Source organism: Hirundo rustica, chromosome 6 (assembly GCF_015227805.2).
Source record: "Hirundo rustica isolate bHirRus1 chromosome 6, bHirRus1.pri.v3, whole genome shotgun sequence".
NCBI lineage: Eukaryota > Metazoa > Chordata > Aves > Passeriformes > Hirundinidae > Hirundo > Hirundo rustica.
Genome location: NC_053455.1, coordinates 7,368,613 through 7,389,780, shown reverse-complemented (window position 1 = coordinate 7,389,780; position 21,168 = coordinate 7,368,613). Strand labels below are relative to the sequence as shown.

Sequence of the window (21,168 nt, the reverse complement as noted above, 5' to 3'; positions counted from 1 at the left end):
GGTGATCCATTAACAGAAGATTTGGGAGATTGGAATCACTTACCTAAAGCATTCCTTATCTCATCTTAACGACATTTATAAAGCAGCTAAATTCCTCCTTAAAAATTCTCTTGAATATCAGTGCTTCTGCAGCTCCTGGCTTCAACCCTTTGGTTATGGTGGTAAATTGAGAATGTTCAAATCATTTCAAATTTACCCTATTTAGTGAATTTAAACTGGAAGCTGGCCAGGTATCTCTGGAGCAGTGATGTGGAGCAGAGTGCACAGGCGAGAGGAGCTCTGCTGTTCAGAGTGCTTTAGGAAAAGATAAGTCTTCCAATAAAAGCTTGAAAATCTTCATCAACTCTTAAAATTACTTGGAAGTAGAGCCTGAAATAGGTCACCTCTGCTCCACTATGTCTCCCACAGCATATGCCAACACCCTGCCCAGCACAGGCAACAGCAGCACAAACATCGGCTCTTAGAACTGTGGTCTGTGGAGAGGTAGGGTATTAAAGGTCTTGATTACTGTGCTAGAAAAACCCTTAGCTATTTCATTTGCTTTAAAATGGATTTTAAAATGAAATCAGCAGATACTGAAATTGAAAAGAGAGGGAAAGTAATTTAGACAAAAATGCATCTGTTCCTGTGGTTGGCCTCTTACAAACACTCTGCAAAAGCCATCTGAAGTCTGGACTTCCCTCAGTTGCAAATCCTATCAGCAAATGCTGAACCATAAACTTGAGTTTTCTAGTGTCTGGACTGCACCAAAAAGTTAATACAACGCTGTGCTTAATACCTGTGAGCTACTGAAGTAGCAACAAAATAATGAATATATATTATACTTGCAAGCTCACTCAGTACCTTGGATCTCAGGATTTCCTACTGCTTCATAATTTAAGACTTCCTTAAGCTTTAAGGAGTAATTTTAAATTGTGACCCAGAGCTAACAGAAAACTATAGCATAGTAATCATCGGATCTCAGAAATGTTGACAATTCTCCCCACGAGATAGAAATAAATGCATAAAACCTGCATTTTCCTTCAACAGCTATCTGAAGAAATTTTTCTGTAAAATTTTGTGTGTGTATATATATGCATCTGCAGGTATAAAGACATATATATATTTTAAAAAATTCCAGACTCTGAGGATTACTATGTTGAAAGGCAAACTTTCAACGTGATGCAATTACATTCGTATTTTCTGCCACTGAACAGAGGAGTTATTTATCCACTCCTGGATAAAACACAGGAAGCACCTGAAAAATGTTGGCTCAGTAAACGCAGCAAATCTTGCAAACAAGTTTGGGCAAATGAATCCCGGAGTCAGGTTTCCCATCCATCATGTCAAGAGCGGTGGGTTGTTTTTCCAAGGATGGCCAGCCTGACCTACAGCCAGGGCTGCATTGTTGGTGCCAGCGGGGGAAGGCTCCGGAGCAGGAGCAGGCTGCTGCTTCCTGAGAAACCACTCCTGCACACAATGGGGCTCTGGGAGACAATAGTGTCTACGGCTTCTTTTGATGTTTGGAGTTTTTCTAATCTCTTCAGGTTAGATTAAGAGAGAGGCAGCCAGGGTCGGCAAAGGTCACCGAGATGAGGTTTATTTTTACAGAAACCTTTCCCTTCCATCCAAGATCTCTCAAGCTACTCAGTCATTTGCTATTAAGTTATTTTGCATTATACAGAATTTATGATTCCTTACAGCTTACACACACCACACTTTACATTCAACTCAGTTCGCTCCTTGCAAAAATGTCCAAACCTCAGTGGCTTTAATCCTTAATTAGCTCTTTTTCTTTGTCTTTCTGCCCTTCATGGCTTCCCCACCCTCCTTATCTATTTTTTTTTAATAGAACAGAAGCAGCTATTGTCATCTCATGCTTTTAGATCTGCTGAATTGGTACGGCATTAGGCTTATTTTCATGAAATGTATGACACAGGCTATCTGAGCCACACAAGTTAAATGCATGAAATCCAGTTAAACCAAATTCTTTCATTACCCCAATGCTTTGCTCTTGAACAGGAACAACAATATTTCAAGAAATAACAGAATAAGAAAATAAGAATGGAGCAGAAGTATCTCTATTCCTACAGGGATTTATGGAAATTCAAGGTATATATACCCTGGACTTTTCCCATGACGAGACTAAAGCGTTCTAAGCAAGTTTCTCTCTTGTACTTTTGGAGTAATTATGTTCTGACTTGAAAAATAAGTTACATGTAATCTGACAGTAAGGCCCAACCATTTTTTATATTCCAGATTCCCCAGGGGTCAAAATCACATTTGGACTGGACCAAATGTGAGTGGACTGGACCAGGCTGCAGGCAAAGTAAGCTCTCAACTCACCACTTAGATGGTTTCAGAGGTGGGACAACAAATGAATGTGTTGGCAAACAGTAATTTTTTTGCACTGCCACATCACCGAGAGCCATTGATGATCCTAATCCCCTGGACACTGTCCAAAGGTGGAGGAGAAAGCTCAGAAGGTACAGCTTGACATGGGAACACCCAGACAAAGCCCACAGCAGGCACCAGCAGTGATATGAGCAACCCAAGCTGCTCTCCCAACCACCTTGTTCCACAAACAATCCACACAAAGGAGTTCACTCCTCTGCTGCTCTGTTCCCATCATTTTTCTCTGCAATATTTCAATAAGTATGAATAAAGTGCAAACATGTCTAAGACGTGCTGTATTTGCATATCAAATTTTAAGCCAATATTGCTTGCACACACAGTTTGTCTGGCAGGAAAAAGAACAAGCTTCTAAACCACCTTCAATTATGTAGCACCTTCAGGCACAGAATTAACCCTAACATTGACTTACTAAAGGCCAGACTGGATGGTCCCACCTCTGCCTCCAGGAACAAGGCAGCAAAGTGACACTGCCCTGTAATAACCTCCTGCAATGTTTTAAACTGCCCTGATTTCAGTCTTGCTTCTCTTCGTCTCATAATTTGATTCATTGTTGACTTGCATCTATTAATTCATCAGATGACTGATTGATTCAACTACAGCTTTAATCTGTTGATTATCTCACTCAACTTCAGCAACAGCACTAGTTAGGACCCCAAATTATTTTGTTTCTTTATTGCTCCATTATAAAAATCCATACAGAAGTGTGTAAAGCCATTTTTCTCTTAAAACTACCATGTTACCCCTGTAGACAGGCAAAGATAACCTTACAAAATAAATATGCCAGCCACTTCATTCCACTTCCAAATCTGTATGCGTGTCCTTCGTACTTCAGATTAAATACCTCAAACCACTCATATAAAATGTTGATAACTTCTTAAAAGAATGCTATGCTGTAACAGCACATATTTCTTTCACATAAATATCACATCTAAAACCATTTCAGAATAAAGAGGTGACAGACCACTGAATACATATCTGACACTTTTATTCTGCATGTGGCCCGAGAGTGCTCTCAATGTCCAACATTTTCCAGTGCCCCAATTCAGCAGGAAGATTACACTCAACTCTTGAGTATAAATAAAGATTTAAAATCTATCGCACCATGCCATGCTGTGGGCTGCTACAGCCTCACTGCATCCTTTAAATTGTCTGGGTTTTGACAGCTGTTAGGCCAAGCAATGCCTGGGAAGAGTGCTCAGGGCCAGAGGTTCTCCCCTGCACATGGACAGCAGATCCTGAGGTCCACACATGCTGTACTCTGCTCTGTGACTTTCTATCTGACCTCTGTGGCAGCACAAGTGTTCTGCTAATGGGCAAAACTTTGGAGAGCAAAATATACATTAAAGTTGGTGGTTCCCTCCACCGTACTTTGTAGGTCACAAGGAAGGGGCTGGTGGAAGAGAATAGAAGGAGATGAGCTGCTCTGGAGCAGGACAGAAGTATCCTCCGTTCTGAATATCCTAAACACAGCAATAGGTTTATTCAATCTATGGTCTTGCAGCACTGGAGGAAGGGGAAAATGCTGGGCAGAGATTTCTGACTCACAATAAATTGAAATCCAACAACAGAAGAAAAAGTTAAATTTGCTGCATATATATTCCAAGAGCAAATGTAGAAGTTATTTCAGAATGTTTCAACCTATATTTAGCAACAACTGCAGCAAGGTAAAATTGAACTCAGCGAGTGCACCAGCAGCATCACTGGGTAATGGAACAGCACTTACATAAATGACTAAGTTACAGCACACTGGCTGATTTAAAACCAATTATGTGGATGCTGTTAAATATTACGTGAGCAAATAGTACTTCAAGTTTTCTAACAAACTGCTGTAACTTTCCAACCCTTTAGCCTGCTATGGTCAAAGAACTGCACTCCTAACCACAGAATGGCTGCAGCCATCCCATCTGGAAATGTCTGTACACAGCAAGGAACAAGAAGCTTCCTGTGACTGCTCCCCTAGCTTGGGTATTAGTCTTGGTAAAATAATGTTTGCCATATTGCAGTGAGGGAAAGTTAACTTTTTGTTTGTTTGGCTCCTTTCCCTTCAACACTTTACAAATACTCACTGAAGACTCAACTTCATTGATACATCTAAAACACATCAGACATACACTTCCCGTGGTTTAAACTGGAAAAATGAGCAGACACATACTGTAAAGATCAAGAAGCAGACCCTGCTGGAAAAGGGGTCAAAGAAAAATCAATTCAGAAACCAACCATTTTCCACCCGTGGGGAAAAAAAAAAAGAAATCAGAAAAATCTACAGCCTGAGACGAAGCATTTCACAGTGCTTAAGCCCTCTCAGCCACAGGACATGCACCTCCAGGGTTTGATAACAACACACAGAACACTTCCAATTTCTTGTTTCTTCCCACTCTCCTCATCCCTGTACCACATATAACTATTTCTGCTAACACAGTATAAGGTTCAAGAGACTGCACATACATATTTATATTGTTTCCCATTAGACCATTACTGAGCGTAATTTGGAAGAAAAAAGCTCGCAGAGTCTTTTCTTATAACCAGTCTGAAAATGAGAACATAGATAAACAATGCACTCACAATCCAACTGTCACACAACATTATCTTCTGGGCTGAAATTGCTCCTATTTGGTTTTAAAATGCAAGAAGAAATTATTTCAGACAGACACCAAAAACCCCTCTGCATTTTTGTGCTACCCAGCCACCTTCCCCCAGAATCCAACACGGGGATGACTTTCTTGAGTGGGAGGCAGAAAAGAAATATCCAATTTATATTAGGCAAACAAAAAGGCTGCTGTAAAAATAAGGAGACTTGACCTGGGTCTGGGCCACAAGGTCGAGACGGATCAATGCCTTTTTAGTTTTAAATTGAAGGCATTCTAATAATTTGGGGTAAAGGGAACAGAGCACTGGATTTGGCGGATTCTTACTATTCCTGAAACACTCACACAAGTCTACATGTCTCCTCACCCAATCTTGAAGGGTTTATATATGTATATTTCTCAAAGGTTCTCATAACTCCCAGTAAATGACAGCTCAGGAACACTCCTCTGCAGTACCAGCAGACAATGCTCCCTTATCCTTACACTAAAGCACATTCTGACAGCATTAAAAGTCTGCACTATAAAATCTGAAAGCTCTTAATAAATGATGTACAACCAGGGACGGATGATTTGCAGCATCACTGAACTTAAATAAATTGGTACAGGTCACATCAAGGAGGCTTCTTTACATTATTTCTCCTATCACTAAGCTATTTTTTCTCCATCTGTATTTTACAGAGCGAGGATACAGGTGAGTTAATTGCCATACTAAAATTCTGGCATTTTATTCCAGTATTCAGAAACTAATGAACTCCAAACTGGGATTTTTAACAAGAATACTCATTTTACTAATATAACAGGCTAGAAAACATTTTAAGTTAGTTTCTCTTGACTCACTGGCAGAACAGGCATGAAAGGGGAAATGATTCACCTCCTACAGAAGAAATGAAAGAAACTAAGGGATGAAGAAACAAGTTTTTTTGCTAAACTCACCCTAAGAAGCACAACAAAAAGTTCAGAGATGCTGGAATGAGCAGGGAATGACGGTCAGCAGCAGCTCCTGAGCAGGCTGGGGACAGACACAAGCTGTGCCAGGCAATGGCTGTGTGGGAGCTCCCTTCCCAGGGCTGCAGAGCACAGCCAGTGAAACACTATCCATACATGTTTCAGAGTTAAATGCAGCTGTATTTCAAGAGGTATTGGGCCTGACAGATGTGAAATAAAAATGCTATTGTATCAGGGGAATTGATCTTCAAAACAGTCTGAGTAATCAGAATAAACATCAATTCCTGACAAATACCTGACAGCTTCTGTAAGGACAGTTTGGGGACATCTGGGGGAGGGGGTTGCTTCGTTGAGGCATTTTTTGGTTTTCTTTTGGGGATTTTGTTTTTTGGTTCTTGTTTTTTTAAGAAAAAATCATTCTTTCCCCATCTTTCTGTCCTAGCTCAGGGTCAAGAGAAGTGAATTTTAGGGTAAAGTAATAATAACCTGCTGCATCGTTGCCTGGACCCCAAGCTGGTTCTTGCCTCCCAGTCTCTCAGTGGCCATTTGCTTAACTCTGTGCCCTCTCAGAGTGGTGTAACATGCAGAAGACAATGCCTTTTTCCTCCTGTGTCCTCACTTACTGAAGAAGGAAAGACTGCTGGTCATCACATTTCAGCATTCGTTAAAACCACACACGCTGCTTTTAAAACATATTGGGTCAGATCCATTTCCCTCCCATTCTTGCCTCTGCCTTATCTCTTCATTACAAAAGGCTGCTCAGCTGACAGAACAGCAGTAACCCGCAGCATTAGCCAGGTTACAACACCACAGGCTCGAGCAGATCCATTCCTCAAATCAACTGTGAACAACAAACTCAAGTGTCAGCTCCTTTCAAGGTCATTCGGGAGGCTCTCCCCCGAAGAGCTAACTTTAATAAGGAGATGCATGACTTAAAAGGCAGAACCTTGGAAGCCTTGAATTCCCTTTTTTTTCTCCCTTGGTTTAGCTTTTTGTAAATAAAATACTAAACATAACTGGTATAAGCTTGTCCCTCTAAAAGTTACAAGATTGGAAAATACTGGTAGGATTTATTTAAAGTGGAGGTACTTATCAAATGTCACCGTTTTCCTGTTCAAAATGAGTAATCATTTTGATTAACCTTTGATTTAAATGATTATATACCACAGCAAAGCAGAAACACACATGAAATTACACTCCAAAGAAACTCTCAAAGCGCTGATCACATAAGAAAACAGTTATGTCCAAGTGGTTAGAGAATTTATTCACCATGTACACAATATTCAAACCAAAAGCCGACTCCACATGCTCCCACCATGTGTACCCAGGAATCAGAGTCTAGCCTGAATCCTGCAGCCAGCATGAGACTGCTTCCATACAAAACACTAAATTATACCAAATAACAACTAAGCTATAGAATAAATTCCTAACTACCATCTCAGCAAGGACTCCCAGTATCTTGTGAAAGGAATTTTATTCCAGGTGGGAAATCAGTGTTACCCCTTTAGCCACACATAAAAAGGCCTAAAGCAGCACAAGAAAATAAATAAAATTTAATATCTCACTTTGAGTAAATACACATGAATTCCAAACCCTGCCACAGAATTCAAAGCAGAGAGAGAAAAACAGGATATCAAAAGTAAATTAGATAAAGAGCTGATGGCAATTCTGAAAAATAAAAATATATGGTAGAAAATTAAAGCATATTAAGATCTCATCTGAAAGGGCCAATTTGTAGAGAGAACGACAACCAAAGCCAGCATGGAAAAGACTCTCAAAAGCTTCACGTCCACCAAACATAGGGATCTGTCCCTCTTCAGGAGATCTGCCTCATCACCAATTGCCACCCTGCAGGACTGGCTGCAGACACCCATCAGACTCCACTGCACCACTTGCAGACACGGAACTTTTAAGATTCCCATTCCCAGGCTTTTAAACTATGACTGCAATGTCATTTTTCTTAAAAAAGAAGGTTCCGAACCAACAGCTCTCTTCTTGACACAGTGAATTAAAAGCGCTCTAACTTTTATAATCACCTGGTTTAACTAATACAAAGGTTTTAAGATGCTCAGGAATCCCTTAGATTATTCAAGCTGAGATTTGTTTAATGCTGTTTGGACTGGCCTCAGTCATTTGAGAAACATGAGCTGATGCTCCTCCCCTCCACAAATACCAGTCTCATAATGTAGAACTAGAAATATTGTACACTGAAAAACCTGTTTCCTCTGGTTTTACAAAAATCAGTGACAAGCTATGGCCCATGTAGAATAAGCATTCCTAGAACCAAGGAATCATAGAGTAAAGTTTGGCTTGGAAGGGACTTTCAAAGGTCACCTAGTCCAGCCCAAGGGACAGCTTTCACCAGACCAGGTTGTTCAAAGCCCCAAACCTGGCCTTGAACACTTCCAGAGGCGGAGCATCCACAGCTTCTCTGGGCAACATTCAGACTTGCAGCTGAGTTTGGAGCAGCCAGCCTTATGGAGCAATAACTCCATCCTGGAGACCAGAAAGGGACAACTACAAACAAGGGTGGAAGCTGGTGGAGCCTGCTGATGGCGTCCCATTGTTTCCCCAGGCTCCCTTGGCAGCGTGGTGCTGCAGGCTCCTCCAAAGCATCAAAATTAGGCTTCTGCCCCTATTTTCCTCTCCAGGGAAATATGGTTCAAATTAGAGACAAGAAAGCACCAAGCAATTTATCAGGGTAAACAAGATGTCGCATGCTAGGCTGCAGAAAAGTATCACATACATTCTCCCTAATAAAGAGTATTTTTACTGGAGTTGTGGCGCCCATTGAAAAGCTAACAAAAATGTAGCTGGAGCAGATGCCAACTGAAAATGTGTATCCTAGAGCAGGAACTTGAGCAGCAGAGCAAGTCCCTGGTACTGAAAGGGCACAATTCCCAATACCCAAATCCCATGGCTCTAAAGCACAGGTGCAGCCACGCACCAAGCTCTACTGGCCATACAGATAGTCAGCAAAAGCAAGTGAGACCATGGAGAGAATTTGGAGGTGAACTTTCAAATCTAATTAGATCTGAGATCACTACCAAGGGGTTTTGTCATACTCATAGCAGGCATGATTTGGTTTGCTATTATATATTCATATGGTTCCATTCAGAACAACCTTGTTTCATTACAACGGATTCCATTGTGCTTCACAGTCCTGCTTAATTTCTTCCAAGGCAAATTCTTCAAGAGATTAACCTGACACATTTACTCCCCTGATAATAGGTCCTGTCTTTTCTGATATCATTACCAATTTCAAGCACATAGCAAGAAATAGGCTTAAATTTTTTTAAAAGTAGTGATCAAAAGCTTTCTCGTACTCACATTTTCTTGGTACAACACATTTCACTTTACATGTAATGTTGTAAAATTCAGCTCAAGTAAATATAAAATAAATTATTAAGCTTCTAACCAAATACTTCCAGTCCTAAAAACTCTCTTTATTGAACTTGAAGTACTCCAACACACGGCAGAGCTCTAACTGGAGTTCAGCTTTTAAGTAGCTTAAAGCAGCAATTGTTCTTTTATTGGAGTTCAACATATTATTCTCATGTTTCATACGCACAGAAGACATTAGTGAAGATAAACTGTGCAACTGGTAATTGAAATTAGAGTTGCAACATCTATTATGATAAAATTCACTGTGCCACATCAACACACTGGGAGTGAAAAGGCTTTTGCATGTGAAGCACCCGTCGTGATACTCATTGGAACAAAAATGCAATAAGAAATGGAATCAAATACATTCACACAACATAAACTTTCCTAGAATTACTTACATTGTTATTACTAGTCTTCTACCATCTTGACAGATAAAATAAGTAAATCCCCCGTATAATTCTGGGAGATGTATCTGAGGAAAGCACAGGTTTTTCTAAAGCTCAAGAAGTTCACAGTAAAGAAACATGTTCAAAAGATCAGCTTGCTCCTGAAAATACTGATGTACATAATATCTGTCCACTTAACAAGGAAAAACCTGCATGATATTTGGAAGAATTCTTTGAAAGTTCCTTCTTCCCAAAATTGCAGAAATTACCAAACATTTATGAGATTTCAAAACTAGGATTTTTTATAAAATAAGATGCACATGAAACTATATTTTCTTTGAAATCCAAGTAACCATTAAGTGATTATAGCATCAACAAACTCTAATAAAAGGGCCACCAACTGAAAGACTATCCAGCTTTAGCATACTCCTGGGACCTGTCTAGCATTTCAGCTCTTTATAAATTTCTTCCAAATCAACAACTTTTTACAAGATTGTAAAATTTGCCTATCATTATCACATCAGGAAACAAAAGCTCTTCTGTATTTTAACTGATTAACAGTGTAACTGCTACTTCATGTGATATCAAAAAAAGAAAAACCACCGGAGATTGTACCCTGACTGGTTGGGGTAACCATTTTTTTAGGGATAATCTGAAGTCCTCTCTGTGGAAATAACAGCACAGAGTATTTTAGAGCAAAAGGCAATTTGAAAGATGGAAATGAAGACCAACTTCCTATTTCCAGAGTGCTTCAGACTATGTACAAACATGATTTTTAAGACACGTGACAAACTCAGCTACATCATCTGTCCAAATCGGGTGTGGAAAGTAAAATTACTTGCAAAATGAAAGCAAGAAAGATATTTATCTATATATGTATTAAAAACATCCATTTTTTATACCATTACAGAAGCACGGCTGTAATCACCAGCAATGAGTATTCACTTCCCATCATGTAACTTGGTACTCCCTGTACTGGCACCTTCTAATTGGGATCAGGACTAAAGAAAAAGCTCTTTAAAATCTGACTACAACTCCAATGAACTAAAGGACTGGATCAAAGCCCGGTTATTCATGGTGCTACTGTAGTCAGATGCAGCTTACTAAATATTTAAAATACACAAAGATAAATATGCAGGCCGTAAATCACAACAAGCCAAAACAATAGATGATCTTCAAGGTCCCTTCCGACTCAAACCATATGATCCCACTTCTGCAAATGCCTCCTGGAAAAAGACACATTATGTGCTTCATTCATTTTTGAATGAGCAGTGTTCAGGAGTTTTATTATTATTAATTGCATCTAAATTATCATGATTTTTGTATCCCTGGGAAAGTATTTAGCCATCCACCTCTCAGAGGAACAATGCTGAACAAAGGCAATGAATGCAAGGCATATAAGAACAATGCAGAACACAGAAATTTATGCATGCCATTTAAAAGGCATGGCATTTTAAAAAATCAAAAGTATGTCATAAATCTTTAATTATAAGGGAAAAAAAACCCAACTAATGTTTGTCAAGTCCTTGATAATATTTAAGCAAGAGCACTGCCTAATTCAGGAGTGCAAAATCGTCTTAGCTCACTTATCTGCATGTATCCTCAACCTCCTCTGAAGTGTTCTGCTGCAAAATTCATTGTATCCAAGATCTGCTAATCATCATCATCAAACTCTGTTACGCATCTTAAGGATGTACTTTAGGCTCTCAAGAGGAAAAATAAATACGTTTTATTAGCTGCTTTTGGAAAATACTGATTTGTATTTATTTAGAAACCTTTTCAAGTTGCACCACTGTTAAATTAAATATTTATGGCATGATTTTCCAAAGAGTTTAACACCTGTTAAGAGTGTTACACACTGACTTCAACAGGAATTCCAAGGGCTCAAGATTTCTGCAAACCTCAGAAGCGACAAGGTTGGGATGAGGCAAATGAGCTTGAATATCACTGCTGAGCTCTGAAATGCAACCAGGATCCTGCCCAGCCCCTACTTCCCACTCAGCATTGCATTTCAGACAACTGAATTGGTCCCACTTCACTGGAAATACCAGAAATACAAGTCATTAGTACCTGTTAACTGCAAATAAAGCATAAGCTGAATGCTCTTAAATTAATCCTCAGTGCATCTTCCCTGTACTTTACTAGTGGGAAACTGATGTGCAACTTACAGGGGAGCCTAAAATCCCCAGTGATTCAACAACTGGAAAGCAAAACTTCTGGTACTGGGAATGAGAAGTCGAATGAGGATGAAGCCAAAAATGCAGAATAAAGAAGAAAAGATGTCTGATCTACTGTTAAAACCTGTATCTGGTGACAGGGGGCCAGTGACTTTGGCATTCGGCTTCTCAGCCCAAACTGAAGCCCATGCCTCTGGCCTCACTGTCAAATGAAATTAAAATAAGAGGTGAGGTTTTGTCATCCTTATTTTCCTCAGCTTCTGAGAGATTTGCACTTACTATCCTTCCCAGCATCATGTTTTCAGGAATCCATGTACCCTGTTCTTTCACAAACAGATGTTTTGTCACACCTTGTAGGTGGCTGCCCTCCTGCCCTCCCGGGCCCCTTACCCAGTTTCAACACGTGCCTAAATCTGAACAACAGTTCAAAGACATAATTTTATATTTCAAAATTAAATACAAATATTTCCTTGTGGCATTTGGCCTATAATTCTGGCAGTAAATAAACAGGTAATAAATAAGTAACATCCAAGTAAGAAATTACTGTACATCAAAATGATTCAAATTATAATCCAACGTGACTTCATAAACTAAAGACAGATAATACAGTTGAATATTGAAGACTGGACACATCAATCTCCTTATACATTTTACAGCACACTACAAATCTGCCCAGCAAGTTGAATATTTCTCTCATTAAAACAGGAGCTTTCATTGCACTATAAAACATTCTCGAATGCAGACCAGAAAACCGACAAGCATATTTACTGTAAAGCTTTGTATTTGTGTCACCAATTAACAACAAAAGTTTGAAATAAAACTAAAATAAAAGCTAATCAAAGCAGCTAGCTGTCAAAACAGATGGGAACTATAGTTTTCAAATCAAGCAAGAAGGCAAAGCTTTCAAACATTTAGTGTCACGTTAGCTCATACAGACAACTTAAAGGAAGGACAGCAAATGCCAGGATTTTAAGAAGAAAAGGTGTCTCTGACTGATATATTCACATTTATGAATTTCCATTGATTTTGTGGGTTTTGTGGCTTCAGGATGATTAACTCACACCAAAGCAGACCTCTGAAATGTGAACTATAAATAAGGTGTCGCCATGACAGTGCAGGCAAAATAAATAAAAACAGAGCCTCGACATTATTTTAGCCTCTAACAAATGTTTCAGTCCCTACATTGTCTGGCTCAGAAAGATACATAGACAGTATCACAGACAGAGATATAAATGAACAATTGCAGTACCTTTTTCCCACACTGTTTACAGGGTTGGCTATATTCCTACTGGCAATAGATTTTCTTCTTGACAGCTTCTTGGTGTTGGTGCTGTCATCAGTGCTGTCATCCTCTTTCTTTGGTGTGTTACTTCCTTTGCTGTTCAGGTCCCTTAGCACATTATAATTAATTTTACTCGAGATTTTCTTCTGTTCTAACATCTTTTCAATTGCCTCTCCTGCTGTGCTGGCTTGAATTGGCTCCCGCTTCTTTGCAGATTTCTTTGGCTTAATTAAAATATAAAATTAGTGATGTAGATACAAACAAAGTTTCCATGAAGCAGAGGGGGCAAGCTGGAGTGCAGCAGTCCTGGCTCAGGCGCTGCTGATGTGGGGGATGCAGGTGATGTGCCCAGGCTAAGCCAGTGCTCCATCTCCTGCCACTCATTGGGATCGAAGGGTCTCTTTTCTCCAAGAGATGTGTGTTTGCTTTTCTGCCAAATGCTCAGAGAGTTTCTTAGAAATTCTTTACTTAATAGAGAGAGAGAGAAGGATGGGACATTTTTCGCGTATGAAAAACAAAAAGGGGAGTGAACTCCTGTTAGGAATAGGAACCTCACAGCATCACCCAGCATGGAAATAAAGACTCTCCTCTGCTAAAACTGCCTTTAAAGCATGAGTGAAGCTGGGTCACAACTCCCCAGAGCACTGACAGCTCCCTACCGGAACTGCAACCGTGTTTCATATCAAATCTGAACGCAGCGTGGGAAAGGCTCTACCCAGCTCCTCCTCCGTGCTGGAAATTCAGGGCCAAGAGCACCAGCAGCAGCAGCTTCCCAAGCATGGGCTGGCACCAGCACCGAGGGACGGGGAGCAGGAGGCTGCAGACACAGGAGCACTGTCACCTGCAGCTGCCTGGCACAGGCTGCAAGCCCTGATGCTGGGCAGAGCCAGGCAACCAGGAATGACACCGGAGAACATTTCCAGCCATGTCCCATGCCTAGGTAGGTACAAAAAAAAAAACCTAACCCAGAACCTCTGTTTCTCATTTGGCATTTTCCTATTCAAAGGAAGGTTTTAACACCAAGCTCTGCAGGAGATTTATTTTTTAATGGATAATAGCCCCTCTGTTTACCTACATGGGTCAAGTGCTACCTTGAAATTGGAAAGCACCATATTAATCAAGTTCTACTCGAGCTGTCAGAAACAATACAAGGTTAGAGAAAAACTCCTGTGTTGTCCAAACAAAAAAAGTGGGTGTTTGGGCTACTTGGCAGTGCCAACGAGTTATACAATTTTGAAAATTGCTGGTAGACTGCCACGTCTGCATAAACGCAGGATGAATGAGAAACTCTGAAGTATAAAACAGTGTTTCATTGTCTGGTTTTGTTTTTATTGTTGAAATACCTAGGGGAAGCAGGAAACTCTGCCATTCACATTAGTCAGAAAAAAAGATAGAGGATATACACACTAAAAACTAACATGGGTTTTTAGTTGCATGTGGAAGATTTGACTTGTCACTTGGTCAATTACACAAAATCCTAATGCTGTAAATTGTGAACATACGGCCAATTAGGCTGCTTTAAACTGCTAAACACGGAGACAGGACATGCCATTTGTTAACATAACCGCTGCATTCTTTATGAAAGGTAGAACAAAATACCCCTTCAAGTGACTGTAACAAGGATCTGTTCAGTTCTTCATAAAGAAATCATTATTGTAAGAGCAAAGAAAGCCACTGAAGTTATGGCAAGTACAAACAAATTCCCCATGCACACGTTAAAAAAAAAAAAAAAATCAGACATGTCTTAAAACCTGTATTTTAATAAGCAAGCAATTAGAACAGCAATCATAAATGCAAAGAGCTAGCTCTGACTTTGACATGCACAGAATTTTCTCATAATAGCAACTTAAAATAAAAGTTTGGGCAAGAAAGTGTTTTACTCACCACCTACAAAAATACAGCCTGGCAATTCAGTAACAGCTAGATGTACTGTAGCTTTTGCTCCTTTAGTGGTGACCTGTACCATTATGCCCATACATCTACATGGAGCTGATCAGCGGATATAATGAATTTGCAGGACATTTTCAAACGGACACAATTAACATACAATTTAATACCTTGTGTTCCTTATAAATCCCAAGTTCTTTCTCTTTTGCTATTCTTGCTTCCTTTTCTGAAAGATGACAAAAGGGTAACCAGCATGAAGATTACACAAAACTGCGTATTTCAGCAACACCAGCCAAAAGGCAAATTTCAGTCCTACATACTTACCTTTTTGTTCCTTCAAATAATCTGCATTTTCTTTCATCCACAGCTCTGCTTTTATCTGAGCTTCAGCTTCATTAAGTATATACTAAAAGAGAAAACAAATTTATCTACTTTGAGAAATCAGATTGAAAACCACAGAGCAAAACCAAACTGAAAAACCCCTGGCAAGGTCAATCCATATCCCAGTTTAAAAAATACATTAAAAGAAAACATGAGTGATATAAGAAAATCTGAGAGCATTTCTAGTAACATCTGAAGCTGGCACAAGCAACAACCTGCTTTCAAAAAACAGTGCTTGGTTTCCAAACTATGATGAAGTGACCAAAAACCATCCAGGACTCATTATACATGGTCTGTTAATTAAACAAAAATGATCCTGGGCTTATGATCTTTTTCAGATGATACTAGAGGTTATCATGACAACGCGGTTGTCTGCAAGTAATTCTGCGTGTTGATGGTGGTCTGTAATTCAAAACAGGATGGGAACCACTGCCCTGTGCGACCAAAACAAAAACATGTGTCTTCTGGGTAGGTTTCTGCACAGCTTTATATGGAGTTACTGAGATTATTAGTTCAATGGCCACATCTGTGTGAAGGAAACCAGCTCAGGTTGCTGGAGCTTTACCCCTCTAGACTTCAGACAGCTGGGCTCAGTAACCACACGGAGAGGTTTGGCAGGTAACTCCACCTAGTCTCGGTAACATCTTTAGTGGGAATGGAGCTGTAAAATACATCTAGGACTATTCAGATGAATCACAGAAATAAAGAGACAGATAGGTAGCAATTACTTAATTGCAGATGACCTAAATGTAAAAATAAACCCAGTATTTAACACAATTATCAAAGAAACAAAAGTTCTCTACAGATGATGCTGTTTGGAAGTGAAGAACAGCAGAATGGAGAAGACAAATTAGGTCATCCATCATGAGCAACACACTTTAATCTTAAGCAGTGCACCTGAGACTTGTAAAACTGTGTTTAAGAGCAAGAAAATCAATCTGAGGTTCCTCTATCTTTTGGGTCTGAGCATTCAAGATTTTCTCCAAAGTAAGAAGTACATCTAGGATTTCAGAAGAAAAATAATTCCAGTCAAATGAAACTAATGCAAGGACGAGTCCTTCCTCCCAGGGCTAAGCAGGCAAGCAAATGGCTGTGCAAGTCCTGGTTTATCAGACCAATATTTTCACTCTTTCATCTGCTTCTATTAAAAGTGGGCCATAACAGTAAAATCCACTTTTTCCTAGCTCGGTTATTCATCCCTCTTAGGCTTTCAAAGAGTTCATAATCGTGGGCTTACAACATTACAGTCTATTGCCAGAGAAATGAACATGAAACCATAAAAGCAGAGTTATGACTTCATGACAGAGCCTAGGAAGAGCAGAAGATGTGTTCCTCCCCCGTGATTGTTTAAATTATGGACTGGCTATGGTGAAAAACCTGAACCTTCCTGCTCCCTCCATTCAATGTCTGCTCAGATTGTGAGACCCCAACGCCCAGCCGACAAACCCCACCTCACAGCTCTGCTTTGGAGATCAGTAATTCCTGTGCAACCTCATCACTCTCAGTGATTTTGTACCCCAAAACGAGTTTTTAGCACTGGCATTATGTGTTCAAAAGCAATGTAAACCAGCATGGCAGCTGGAGAGGGCCCCAGGCTCAGAGAGCTGAACCAGCCATGTGGCCTCCAACAAGCCCTCTTCCACAGCCATGTGTCTGTCCCACTCAGTCTATATGTTAAAAGGTAGTTTTTGTTGCCACACAAATAAAAATAAATCCAGAGAACATCACAGAAATCTTTGGAAGTACACAGGAGCAGCACACGCTGGTTTTACAGTTTGGTTTCTATGGCAGCCTCCTATGTTGAATCTATCCTAATTAAATAACCAAACTTTTAAAAGTTCTCCTTTGGAATAAAAGACATTCTAAAACATAGTTATTGCAGCACGTTAAAAGCAAGCAGCAGCAGCAGCCTCATAAATATATATATATAACTTGGGCAAGGAACACCAAATTCACAGGTTTGCACGAACATTAGATTTCAGATCACTGAAAATTGCTCAAACCTCTCTATAGATCAGAGAGAAGAGGCATTTGCAGAGAAAGGACAAACCAGGTAAGAACCATTTTGTCTTTCTCAGAAAAGAGACACCTGGGACAACAGGGCACCTTACCCGATCTATTTCACTGTCGTCGATTCCACTCAGATCTAATTCGCCATCTCCTGTATTCTCACCTACAGAAAAGAGCACATTTTAATCAGCCCATATGTTAGTCCAAAATCTATTGCAACTTCAGTTCTGCAGAAATGTAACACTTCATGAGTGTCCTTCAGAGATTTGCATCCTTCTGCTTTCATCCAGGAGGTTTAATGTGTTGCTGAGTATTTTCAATATAGAACTTCACGGACACAAATCCACCACACTGGATTAATTTAAAATTCAGGAACCAGCACAGTCTTCATCAGTACTAAAAATCTGCCAGAGATTTCCAGTCACCTTTTTTCATCCATTTTAATTTACTGCCACAAATGTTCAGCAGGAAGCTAGGGAAACCATTTCAAAAAGAAGACCACTTTTCTTTCATCATAACAAAAATTTCTCTGTCAGAGCATATAGGTCAGTAATTTAACTCTAAATTATGACTTAGAAAATATTTTCTTTTTTCAGGGAAGCAGCACAGACCACTGCTGACAGTTACACCATGGCTTTCTTCTTGACTTTCTGAAATTACAATTTCACTGCAATTTTGCTAGTTTGGTAGCTATTAAGACTTCTGAAAATAAATTTTCAAATATTCCATCCATTAAAAAGCATAACAGCACAGAACTGAGGCTTAACTTGGGACTGGCACAGCATACAGCTGCAAAACCCGATTTTCCACATCACACTAAAGAACTATAGTAATACCCTATTAATGTAGTCCAGGTAGAGAAGAAAACAAATTATTTAACAAAGCCTTATGCTGGGGAATGAAGGAATCTTCTTGGTCATCTCCATTACATCTAATAAAGATCAAACAAGAGATGACCTCACCAGTTCACTTGCAGAAAAATATAAACAAATTAAGTTTCAACAACCTGCAATAACAAATTTAAAGCAAAGTGGTGCAGGGAAGCTTGGCATGTTCACAGTTCCCACTCCCCAGTACTGGGGATGTGCCACCTCACAACCAAGACCTTTGAATGGATTGAGCCTGGTGCTCCTGCACAGTGCTGGACCAGCAGAGTGATGCCAGCAGCTGCTCTAGGATCCAATGGCAGGTCATGGCAACAAAATGGTAAAGTCAAGCAAAGCTTGGAATTAAGAGCATTCCCAGAAGATAAAACAATGATCTGCTTGGCAAAAGTCAGGGGCTTAAACCTGAAGTACATGAAATCACAGGGCTGGGAATCCAACCAAAACACCTGGCTAGGTATAAAGTCTGAGCTTCCTGAGGTGGTGTAAAGGGTGTGTGTTGCTGCTCAACTCAACAGACATTCCCTGGGATCAGCCACTGAGCACTCACAAATGTCCTTTCAAAATCCACCTTAAACAATCAACAGAGTTTTATACTTTCCACACCAAGCCACAAGTAAAATGGGGTTTAAGCCCCCAAAAATGTCCCATCACAAGGAACAGCGCAGAATCACAGAATGGTTTGAGTTGGAAGGGACCTTAAAGATCATCCCATTCCAGCTCCCAGCCATGGGCAGGGACAGCTTCCACCAGACCTGGTTGCTCAAAGCCCCATCAAGCCTGGCCTTGAACACTCCCAGAACAGGGCATCCACAGTTTCTCCAGGCAACATATTCCAGGGTCTCACCATCCATATAGCAAACAATTTCTTTTTAATATCCAGTCTAAACCTTCTAGCAATTTGAAGCCATTCCCCATTATCCAGTCCCTCCATGCCCTTGTAAAAGGTCCCTCTCCAGCTCTTTTGTAGCTCATTAAGGTACTGAAATGGGTCACCTCGATGCCTTCTCTTCTCTAGGCTCAACAATTTCAGTTTTCTCAGACTTTCCTCATAGCAGAGGAGCTCCAGCCCTTGTAACACTATGTTTGACTTTTTTCCTGAGATTGTCTCATAGAAGTAATATCAAGTTTACCAATTTGCATAACCTGGTGCTAGTTTGACCAAAAAGGCTTTAAAGAACATTTCTCAGTGTCAATACATTTAGAAATTAATCACACACTAGTCCCAGGCACCAGATTTACTTTACAGCCCTTTTTCCCCAAAATACTTTAGAAGTGCAGAAGATTTTATAATAACTACATAATTGATCAGTACATATGCTTTTCTTCTGGTCTGATCTCCGCACAGAGCAGTAGAAGCAGAACTTTCTGCACCAGTGCCAGCAGCTCCTCATGCAGGCACCCTGCTACCAGGCAGGCAGGGATGCACCCCCAGGAAATGGCCAAGCATTCCCTGGCTTGAGGATGGGGAGGAAAAGCAAGGTGACAAAATATATCCTGGTGGCTTGCTGCCTTTTTAATGCAACTGACTGATTTTTTTTTTTTTTTTTTTTTTTTTTTTTTTTTTTTTTTTTAGCAAAGAATAATCATTCAAAGCATGGAGAGGCATCACCCAAGGGAGTGCAGGGTATTCTGCAAGACACATCTGTACATCTCTCCTGCTGGAACTGAGACAGAAACTTCCAGTGAGGAAAATGGCTGAATTTCCACCAAGGAAATGAGTAAATACTGTAGTCCACTGTCTGAGACACCTTCCCAGGAGATGGTGCACCTGGGTCCAAGAAATGTTCCATCACATAAAACAGCTCAACAGCAGACTGCGGCGAGTCCAGACCAGGATAACCTGGCTCCTAGGTTGGAAGGAGTTCATACAAAAATGGGACTTAAACAGGGTCTCCTGTATTCTGGGTAGCAGTTTAACCACCAAGCTGTAGGACAGAAGGGAGGATGGCCTCCACCTTCATTGCATTATCTACCCCTTGTTTCCTCAAGGGTTTTTTTTGGGAGAAAAAAACCTCAAATTCTCAATTTGGTTTACCTGCATGAATAAAGGATTTATTTTTCTTCACTATCCATTGTACCAGATAAACTGAATTGTCCACTGTCAACAAAGGCTTGGAATTAGGAAAAGAGAATAACAGAGCCTTGAAAATCTTGAAAATCACTAGTAAGTTTTGACAATCATAGGTTAGAAAACCAAAACTTGGAAGTGGTGAGGAACATACTCACTGTTCAACTTCACATAAAATTGACCCCAATATTTATTGTAGTAAGATCTGCCGAAGCATCTTACAAACAATAAAAGTATCCCACTGAAATCAAGCTGCCACTGCTTTTCATCATTATACACCTTGCTCCTCCTATACCCTGCTATATTTTTGGATCAGAGGTTTAAAATTTAATATGTCACAGTACAGTAGGTGCCTGTTCTCTTATACAGCCCTAAAATGCCAGACTGAAAATGATGCCATTTCAGGCACCATGAACAATTTTACTTGTCATTTTAAATATAACTTGTTACTGAATTAGGTGCCAGTTTTTCTCATTGGATCAATTAGCAACAGGGACAGAAAACTCATTCTCCAACTGTTAAATTGCAGAGAAGAATCCAGAAACAAGTTACACATAATAAGCATTTCTCAGACCCCCATAACAGCAGCAGAGGGAGTAATTGCAGGATATCCCTCTGCCTGCAAATCTTCCTTTTTCCTGCCATGGCAATAGGCATTCATTAAATGGGTTTTTTCAGTAGCAAAGGTGCCTTCAAATCTCTAGTTTAATGCTTTCACTGAGAAAAAAAAAAAAAAAAATACAAGTTTCATTACAGAATGCCAATTCAAAATAAAACAC

At 39.9% G+C, this 21,168-nt stretch overlaps 1 protein-coding gene across 3 annotated transcripts in view; it reads right to left on the bottom strand.

The window, feature by feature from the left end:
* Nucleotides 1-21,168, bottom strand: part of BRF1 (BRF1 RNA polymerase III transcription initiation factor subunit) — a 171,875-nt gene that overhangs the window by 30,415 nt on the left and 120,292 nt on the right. For all 3 annotated transcript variants that reach the window (XM_040066096.2, XM_040066097.1, XM_040066098.1), the window contains 4 exons: nt 17,536-17,597; nt 15,368-15,449; nt 15,214-15,269; nt 13,124-13,380 (listed from right to left, as the gene is read on the bottom strand). In XM_040066096.2, coding sequence (XP_039922030.1) covers nt 13,124-13,380; nt 15,214-15,269; nt 15,368-15,449; nt 17,536-17,597 — 457 coding nt within the window. The remainder of the gene's footprint in view (nt 1-13,123; nt 13,381-15,213; nt 15,270-15,367; nt 15,450-17,535; nt 17,598-21,168) is intronic.